Genomic DNA, 9,422 nt, shown 5'->3' on the forward strand with positions numbered 1-9,422 from the left:
GGCCCCGAAGCGCTGGAACCCGGCGGCGCCCAGGCGAGCGACAACCCCGGCAGCCTCAGACCCAACAATGAACAAAGGCTGCGGTGCTCTGTAAGAACAGAGGAGATTTGACAACAGCCCGGCTCGTTTGATCAGTGTAGACATCCCTTCTAGACTTTGAAGCCTGAAGTGCTCTCCTTTAGCTGCCTACACAGATCAAATAAGCTGGAGGGCTGCCATATCTTGACTTCACTTTGTGCTAATCCATAGTCACAGCGAGCTCCACAGCAATCCGACCACACCATCTGAGCAGAGGCAAAAATAATTCTCATGGGCAAAGATAGGCAGTTCCAAGATGGGAATGTTAACTCCTTGCTGCCACTTCAGGAGGGAGTGGCTTTTGAAGGGAGTTTTAGCCAGCTTCCCAGAAAGGAGCTTCTGTCCCTCTCCATGAAGTGGCAAAGCTGTTTTCTCGCCTTCGAGTTGAAAGCCCTTCCTATTCCAGGGCTTGTGTAGGAACCTCTATAGACAGAGGTGACAATTAATAGCTGTGGTCTGGCTCTCAGAAAAGCAGCCCCACCTAGGAAACTGGGGTCACCTCACCACACATGCACCTTTTTATGCAAAGGATTGTTAAAGGGGCACACTTACACGCCCCCGCCCCCTCCCGCCCCCCCCCCCCCCCCCCCGCCCTCTCAGGCCTCAAGCAGCAGTGAGGAGCTCAGGAAATCCTTGTGGCAGGACTTGGCATCTAACAACAAACCCACCAGCTAAGTAGCATTGTTACAAAAGATTAAAAATCTCCATGAGTTCTAACATCTTCGTTCCTAGCTGTGGTTTCCATGGAAATAGACATCTGCTCTAGGGAAAAAGGAAAGGTGGGGGGAAGTGGTGTAAGTGCTTTAAAATAATCAGTGTTTTGAAAGATTTATTTTTTTTTCCTGTCACAACATTAATAGTCAGAAACGTAAGATTTTTGCATGGCAATCTCTTGTATTTAAAAGAAATATACATCAGATGGGTGGGACCTTCCTCTGCAAACCTCCAGTTCAAGTAAAGACTTCAAGATAAAAGCTGGTTCGGGGATAATAGACCTCTTGGCCTTGGGTTCCGGTGCTCGTTTGTGTTGCCTGCCAATCTATCACTTTCCGGTGAGCTCTATACCCACCCCGCTCCAGGCTTTCTAACGATTTCTGAGATTTTGCTCAGAAAAATGACAGATGGAAACACCTGGCCGTTTTGTAGCTAGGTTCGGTCTGAGAGGGAGAAGGCTTTCAGGGCTTAGAATCTGAATTATTCCTGGTCTTGCTCACATGCTAAAGGAAAACCACTTCGATTGGGGGCGGGCGAGAGACTGACCCCACACAAGGGCGATTGTTGGAGAAAATGCTACAACAAGCATATTTCAGGCAACAGCAAATGGCTGTTTGCTTTGTGTGGTGTGTCTGCTGCCTCTATGATTCAGTTTTCCTTGTCTCAGGCACCCAGTAATTGTATTTATCTCCAGCACATCCCCAGTGACTGGCTGGAGCCTTTTGCAATTAGGACTGTTGTTTCTGCAGAGTTAGTCATATTTGTTTCTTGGTATGGGGAGTCTGGACCCATTGATTAATAAAATGAAGGTGTCCTTCTACCCAGTCAGGATCTCAAAGCAGGTGCGTTGGTGTAGTGACCACCACCGGAAGACCAAAGACACAACCTTGGTCTGGGGAATGGGAAGAGGGATCTGGAAACCACGTTCATTTTATTTTTCTTCTGGCCTTTCTGTGGGAAGAAGGCGGCCAGTCATTCTAAGATCGCTCAGGTCAGACCAGTTTCCTTTGTGCCTCTGCTGTGCTTCTCATCAAACCAGGCCAGGAGGAACCGTGACCTTGTGGTTCCCCCTTTTGTTTTGATTCTTTAAAAGGGCCCAGCACTGCACTGGGAGCACGTGCTCCAAGAACAAAAGCAACACTTAACTGCAGTCTGTGTTGTCTAGAACTGCTATTGCTCTTCCGTCCCTATTATCAGGCAGAAGGCTAGGCAGAACAGATGGAGTCTGCATTTAAGCGGAGTAACTGTTAGACCAAAGGAGATCAAATTCCAGAGCCTCGCTCTTTCCCCCCCCCACGGTTCTCTGGTCATCAGCTCCGGGACCCGAGTATGGTAGCGAAAACTCGCTCCGTGAGGAAGGGCCACGCCCGTGACCTGTTAGGGCTGAGTGGGTTAAGGGATTACCATGATGTCACAATGCAGGTTACACGCGGGTGTCGAGGTAGGGCGCCGGTTTGCAGGGGGGCCTTACAGGGGCAAAGAGTCGCATTGTCCTGTAACAAGGGCTTGGGCGTCTTAGGTGGCAGCAAGGGGTGGGGCACTGCGCTGTCCGAGTGTTGCCCTTGGGGCGATGCGGGGCACGTGGCTCCACGGAGGAGGAGTCCAGGGGCCCACCCTCTGAGAGGTAGGGAGGGACCCCGCCCCGCCCGGCCCCGCCCTTTTCTTAGGGATGGGAGAGCTGGCTCAGATCCAGGCTAGGGACCACAGTATAGCCCTCTCCAGCGGCCAGACAACCGCCCGGGCCCCCTGCTCACATCCGAGGAGACCCCCAAATGCCCCCCACCCCTCGCATTGTCCCCCTACCCCGCCAGCCTGGACTACACTTCCCGAGGTGCTCGGGGGTCCCGAGGGGCGGGGCCACCTGTGCTGTGGGGGAGGGGCGGCACGTGCCGCTGGTTTCAGCCAATGGAGAGCCCGGTGGGGAGGTCACGTGCTGCTGTTTGGCGCTTTTGTGCGCGCCCGGGTCTGTTGGTGCTCAGAGTGTGGCCAGGCGGCTCGGACCGAGCAGGTGGGTGCGGGGCTCTGGGAGGAGTTGGCTGGAGGCTGGGGGCCAGCGAGAGGGATGCGGCTGGCGGGAGGGGCCAGGCCATGCCAGAGACCCCCAGCCGGAGGGCGGCGGGCGTGGCCGCGGGCCCCAAGTGGGACTGGCGGGCGGGGGTCGCTCCGCTTTGTGTATGGCTCGGGCGGAGCCTCGGCTTTGTCCCCGCTCCCTGGGGGCGCGGCTATCGTGGGGAGGGGGCGCGGCCAGCTGGGCAAGCCCTGGGCGTTAGCCCTGGGTGCCGTCTTGGAGACAATAGGGGGCGTGGGCCCTCGGTTGCCTCTCTCCTTTCACTTGCTAGCTCAGCCCGGCTGGGGTCCCCATTGTCTGAAGGGGCGGGGCGACGCCTCTAGAGGGCAGCGGCCATAGCATCGGACTGCGGGCGGCTAGGGCCGCTACCTCTCCCCGCTGTCGCCTTCGCCCAGGGACTAGGGCCGAGCCCGAGAGGCTGACATCCCACGAGAGCAATCCTGTCCTCGCGGCGGGGGGCGCGGACAGCTAGGGTGGAGGCAGGTGGGTGAGAATGAAAGGAGGAGGTAGCGGGCCGATGCCTGAGCTACCCCACGGCCGGTTCCCCGGGCCTGCCCCACCCGCCGAGCTGCTGCGGGGGTGGGGGCGGCCTCGAGATGGTTTTGGCGGGAGTTGGGGGGGGCGTCAGCGCGCGGCGAGCCCGGGGAGGGCGGAGTTACCCAGATAGGACCGTTAGCCCCGCCCATCCCTCCCCTTCCCACGCGCGCGGGCTCCGGGGTGTTGTGAGTTCGGGGAGATTCGAAAAGGCGCGGGGAGGAAGGGGGCGGGGCCAGGGGCCGGAGCGCAGGGCGTGCTCTGATTGGCCGGGGGCGGCCACCCGCTTTTCCTCACTTGGTCCGGGGCCACGCCCATTCTGGGTCCGGTGCTGCGTCTCTTGCTCTGCGGGGGTTAGACCGTTTCGCTGCTTAGGGTTTTTAATTTCCAGCTGTTGAAACCTGCAATCTTAGGTTTTCTTATTAGCCTGGGGTGTACAAGGATAATGACCTTAAAAAAAATCAAGTAGGGATGTAGAATTTTTCGTGATATAAGGCAGCAAATATTGTAATCTAAAGCCTAAAGGTTCATAAAACTGATTAATTTTGCTCGCTGTTGGCTAAGGAGCTTAAGCCTCTGGAACAATAGGAGTTCAACATACTGGTTGATATTAGCTTGGGCGTTTTGTTTTCCACCATGGCAGACGCAGACAAAGCAAGGGTGGGCATTTCATTTGCACAATGAGTTGTAGGCAGTATTAAGATGGCTCCGGTCTCACTGTTGAGTTGAATCTGGAATATCTTTTCGCCGTTGTGGGGGGAAATTTTTAGAGTTTTTAGGGGAAAAAATATATTGGGACTTAACGTCGTCTAATTTTTAAAATCCAAGATATTTTTTGAACAGGCAAGCTCAGTTGACTTGATTTTCTGCAACCAATGTTCTATTCAGTTCAAATTTACCAGTGTTTCAGTATTTTGTTGATTTTTATAATTTTCTAGTTAATGATGTCTTATTTAATTCCATGGTAGTGATTTTTCTGACACTGATTTATGTGGATTTGATTTGAGGTCCCTTTGGATCAATGACCTAGAAATGCAAAGAAATTGATCGCATGCTTTTGAAAATCGTTTTCAGGGTTTTCCTTGCCAGTGGATTGTGTAGAATACACTGCCAGTCTCTTGTCTTCTGTTCACCATGGCTTCTTCTGGTAGGTAATCTATTTGGAAAAGCTGAATTGTGATGGGTTTAGGATTTTATAATAGGAGATGGATTTAAGTCTTAAGCCATTAATTGGGCAGTTGTATTTTCGTCTTATCAAAAACCCATTTTATAAATCCCCGAGAATAAAGAAGAAAAAATTATCACTTGAATGTACTGAGAGCTCCTAATTGTTTCATAATATGATGGTTTGGCTTGGTTGAGAGCAAAACTGTGGAGTTTTGCACAAGTCTTCCTTTTGTTTATTAAAGTGATTGTCAAACACTGATATCTCAAAGTGGCATTTTTTTAATCCAAAAATATTGAGCTTTGGGTTTGTGGGAGGTGGTATTTAAATAATTTCTTGCCTGCGAACACAGCTTCTTTATCAGCCCGAATTCTATTCATTAAATTGATTTGGTTTCTAGAAAATTATAGGATAGTTTACTAGAATAGGAAAACCCCATTTTTCTGAATACATTATGAATATGATCAAATCCAGATATCCAGGTGAAAGAACTGGAGAAACGTGCCTCAGGCCAGGCTTTTGAGCTGATTCTCAGCCCTCGATCAAAAGAATCCGTCCCAGAATTCCCCCTTTCCCCTCCTAAGAAGAAGGATCTTTCCCTGGAGGAAATTCAGAAGAAATTAGAAGCTGCAGAAGAAAGACGCAAGGTAAACATCACAATTCACAGAAAACAGGATATTTATTTATATAATGTGGCAGATCAGTTTTATTTCCGTAACAGGAGGAAAACAGAATTGGAGCTAGATGTGATTATAACTGTGAAAATTACATATGCCAGCAGCTAGAAGAAAATGCCTGGCATCATTTACTGAGCTCATATTATGTACCAAGTCCTTTACTTCTCTTTTTCTCCTTTAACCCTTTGACCCTAAAAGGGTAGATGTCTGAGATACTGAGATGAGAAAATGGTCTCGGAAATGTTGTCATTTTCCCAAGTCCTGTAGCTAGTGAGTTTTGGAGCCAGAATTCAAGCTTAGGTCTATCTGAAGCCAAAGTTCCTGCTTCTCTTGCTTTCTCTTTGAAAAATAGATTTGTTGGTGGATGATTCTTCCCCCTCCCCCCCCTTTTTTCCTGGTTTGGTTTGGTTTGTATGTGTGCCTGTGTGGTTTGTTTTTTTTCCTGAGAGCTGTACAATAAAAACATTTTAAATTGCTGGTAATGTGATTGTGTTGCTCAACTGGCCTAATGATATTGAGCAGCTTTTCTCTTACCTAAGCAGTTCTATAAAATACCCATTTTTAAAAACAAATCAGAAAAGGGGCACCTGGGTGGCTCAGTCAATTAAGCGTCTGACTCTGGATCTCAGCTCAGGTCTTGATCTCAGGGTCTTGAGTTCAAGCTCCATGTTGGGCTCCATGCTAGGTGTGGAGCCTACTTAAAAAAAAAAAAACAAACCCAAATCAGAAAGATCAACAAATATTAATATGCTTGTTATAGAAAAATTGGGAATCCGAAGTTTATACATAGGAAATTAAAAGTATTCCTTACCCTACTTCCCAGACATAACCATTGTTAACATTTTGGTGCATTTCCTTCCATTCAGTATTCTTTTCATGCAGAACTTTATATAAATTCTTATTCCCTTCCAACAACCCTGATTAAGGTGAGTGGGTTTAATTTTAAAATTAGGGAGGGGCCCTGGCTGGCTCAGTCAATAGCACACGTGGCTCTTGGATCTTGGGATCGTGAGTTCAAGTCCCACGTTTGGTATAGAATTTACTTAATAAAAAAAAATTTTTTTTTTTTTAAAGATTTTATTTATTTATTCATGAGAGACAGAGAGAGAGAGAGAGGCAGAGGGAGAAGCAGGCTCCCAAGGAGCAGGGAGCCCGATGTGGGACTTGATCCCAGGACCCTGGGATCATGACCTGAGCCGAAGGCAGACGCTTAACCATCTGAGCCACCCAGGCACCCCTAAAAAAAATTTTTTTTAACAAAATAAAATGAAGGAAAGTAGGCACAAGAAGGTGAGGTAGTAACGTGCCCCTGACCAACACAGTTAGTACAGTGTGAAGTCTGACACATCTAACCACACATACAGGCCCCTGTTGAAGCTGCTGTACCACGTGCCCTGTATGTTTCAGTGCCACGTGTGAATGTGCACTGACCCTCTGTCGGCGCTGCCATTCATTTCCCCGGGTTGGGTGGCAGTGTTTGCTAGGGAGCTCCGTCTCCTACCTGCTCGTCTGCGCAGTTTGAGCTCCTATGGAGGTTGAGGGAGTTTTGTGGAGTTTTGAGTTTGTGAGGAAATGCAGCCAACGGCTAGACGGAGAAATCTGTAAGGAACCAACCCTGGCCCTGTAGTCAGTAGCCTGTGCTTTCTATAGTGAAACTTGGGACTAGGATGTTGCAGAAGAGAGTGAACAGAACCAGCGGCAGGTGCTCTGTAGTTTTCCTGCCTCGGTGATGCTTCCAGGCACATCGGAATCTGTTTGGTAACATGCTGTTGAGTGTTGAGTCTGTTGAAGGAGGCGCACCGTGGTAACAGCTCCAGTGGCGTGGAAGTGAATGCCACTTCCAGAGAGAGAAGCGATGAAGCTTTTCCATGAAACAGAAATCCCGCCTGGCTCGAATAGTAATCTGGGGGCTTAGTCTTAAATTCCCTATCATTCATGTTTTTTTCTTTTTATCGATAATGGTTACTTTTGTTATAATAAGCTAATTTTCTTCAGGTGGACGTTGAAGTTCAATAGCCAGTTCTTGACAGTACAGCTCCATTTCCCCTGTGCATGTTACAAGTCCTCTTGTTACCATTAAACAGTAAATCTTAACAGGGATTCCTTTAGAGAACAGTTGGGCAAGACTGAACAAACCTGGGCAGTTTTCCAAAGTAAATACAAACACTAGAAAAAGAGGGTGATTTTCACAGTATTTTGGTACAGACGATTCAGGCCCTGGCTTAGGTTATATTTAAAGAGATCTCAATTTCTGCCTCTTTTCAGTCCTCCTGGTTAATAACTTTTTTTGGTCAAAAATTTAATGCTAAATAAACTTCAGAGCGTCTAGCCTGTTAAACATTTTTCAGTCCCACGAAGCCGAGGTCTTAAAGCAGCTGGCCGAGAAGCGGGAGCACGAGAAGGAGGTGCTTCAGAAAGCCATAGAGGAGAACAACAACTTCAGCAAGATGGCGGAAGAAAAGCTGACCCACAAAATGGAGGCCAACAAAGAGAACCGAGAGGCCCAGATGGCTGCCAAACTGGAGCGCTTGCGGGAGAAGGTCGGTGGCCCAGCTTTGCTGTGAGAGGGTCGAGAGCTTGAAGTCTGCACCCGTGAGGTGGCTCGAACTAATTGCCTTGATCAAGGCGTTGGGTGTCTCTGTCCTCAGGTTCGGGGCTCAACATATTAAATGAGAGGTATCTTCTTTTAAAATAAGATGGAGCGGGGGCACCTGGCTGGCTCAGTCAGTACAGCATGCGACTCTTGATCTTGGGGTTGTGAGTTCGAGCTCCACATTGGGTGTAGAGATTACTTAAAAAATAAAACCTTTAAAAAAAAGTAAGATGGGGTATTCAGTGATTTCCAGAAAAAACCGTACATTCTTTGAAAGAGCAGTAGGAGCCTCAGTCATCAGGTTCCATGAGTGACCCAAGGAAGTTTGAAGATAATGTTCTAGAACTCTGTGTGCTTCCCACTAACGTAGTATATAACGCACGCCCAGATGCCGCCGTCGGGCCTCTTTCAGGGTGCGCGGCTTGGCAGGCTTTGTGATTTGACTGACTGACGGATGCTGTTTCTTTCCAGGACAAGCACGTTGAGGAAGTGCGGAAGAACAAAGAATCCAAAGATCCTGCTGATGAAACTGAAGCTGACTAATTTGTTCTGAGCACTGACTTTCTCCCCTTCCCCTGCCCAAATATCCAAAGACTGTACTGGCCAGTGTCATTTTATTTTTGCCCTCCTGACAAATCTTCTAGAAGCTGATGTAGGACTGTATAGGTAGATCCAGATTGTATGATGTTGTTTTCGGGGCTAAAGGGGAGAAACGGAAAGTGTTGTACTCTTTTTCTAAAGTGTTGAAGTCTTTCTAATGTAGCTACTTTTTCTTGTTGCATCTTTTCTACTTCAGTGCACCTGGCGTCCTGGGTTAACAGCTAGTACTGTATTGGCTTTGTGAAAACATGTTTGTGCAAAGAGTATGTAGTGGCTTCTTCCAAACTGTTAGATGCTGAATATCTGTTCACTTTTAAATCCCAATTCTGTCCCGATCTTCCCAGATGCTACTGTACTTGAATGGTTAATAAAGCTGCACAGTGCTGTCGGCGGGGACTCCTTTCTGTACAGGTAATAAACTCTGGAGTGACAGAGACCTTCCTAGTTTCTGTTCGTTCCAGATGGGCCTTTGGCCTCCAGAAATACCCAGTGCACATGTCGCCGCAAGTTCTCTGCCCTGGAGTTTCTCGCTCCAGAGTCCTTTGCATTGTCTTCTTCCACAATCATCACTTTGTTTTGATGCCTTGGCCCAGATCAGCTGCTACGATAGTCTTTCAGATGTTTATTTGCAAACAAGCTTATTTTTGTTCCCGTGTCCCTGTTAAAAAGGCAGATTGAAGGCACACAGGGGGTTTCGAGAGAAGGGTTTAGGGGAAATCGCGAGATCCTGGTTAGCGGTATTTGACAGTTTACTGGCTTTCTGTTACAGGTGGGGGTGGGATGTGTTCTCTCATACTTTCCTGCCATAGAAGCCATGACTCCAAAATTGGAATATTTAATATCATTCTCTGGGCCCACGTAGCAACCTTTGGTGCAGAGGCTAAAAGGAACCTTCTTTTCCAGAGTGACGTGTGATTTGGGTGGTTCAGGTTGGCATCTCCTTCATCTTGTATCCGGAGGTTATAATATTCACCATTGTCAGAGTGTTGCCTT

General features: G+C 48.3%; 1 protein-coding gene across 3 annotated transcripts; it reads left to right on the forward strand.

Moving 5' to 3' along the window:
• The first annotated feature begins 1,059 nt into the window (after nucleotides 1-1,059).
• STMN1 (stathmin 1) lies at nucleotides 1,060-8,817 on the forward strand. 3 transcript variants are annotated; one of them, XM_064589735.1, is made up of 5 exons: nucleotides 1,060-1,130; nucleotides 4,469-4,541; nucleotides 5,034-5,206; nucleotides 7,585-7,776; nucleotides 8,301-8,817. In XM_064589735.1, exons 2-5 carry the CDS (start codon nucleotides 4,529-4,531, stop codon nucleotides 8,370-8,372), a joined length of 450 nt encoding a protein of 149 aa, XP_064445805.1. In that variant the 5' UTR covers nucleotides 1,060-1,130; nucleotides 4,469-4,528; the 3' UTR covers nucleotides 8,373-8,817. The 3 variants fall into 3 exon arrangements, with proteins under 3 accessions (XP_064445805.1, XP_045754349.1, XP_064445804.1); XM_045898393.3 differs by lacking the exon at nucleotides 1,060-1,130 and adding an exon at nucleotides 2,761-2,800; XM_064589734.1 differs by lacking the exon at nucleotides 1,060-1,130 and adding an exon at nucleotides 3,208-3,343.
• The last annotated feature ends 605 nt before the right edge of the window (nucleotides 8,818-9,422 follow it).

This window comes from Mirounga angustirostris, unplaced genomic scaffold (genome assembly GCF_029215605.1).
Source record: "Mirounga angustirostris isolate CCGP_5_RB_7025 unplaced genomic scaffold, mMirAng1.0.hap1 SCAF_4, whole genome shotgun sequence".
Taxonomy (NCBI): Eukaryota; Metazoa; Chordata; class Mammalia; order Carnivora; family Phocidae; genus Mirounga; species Mirounga angustirostris.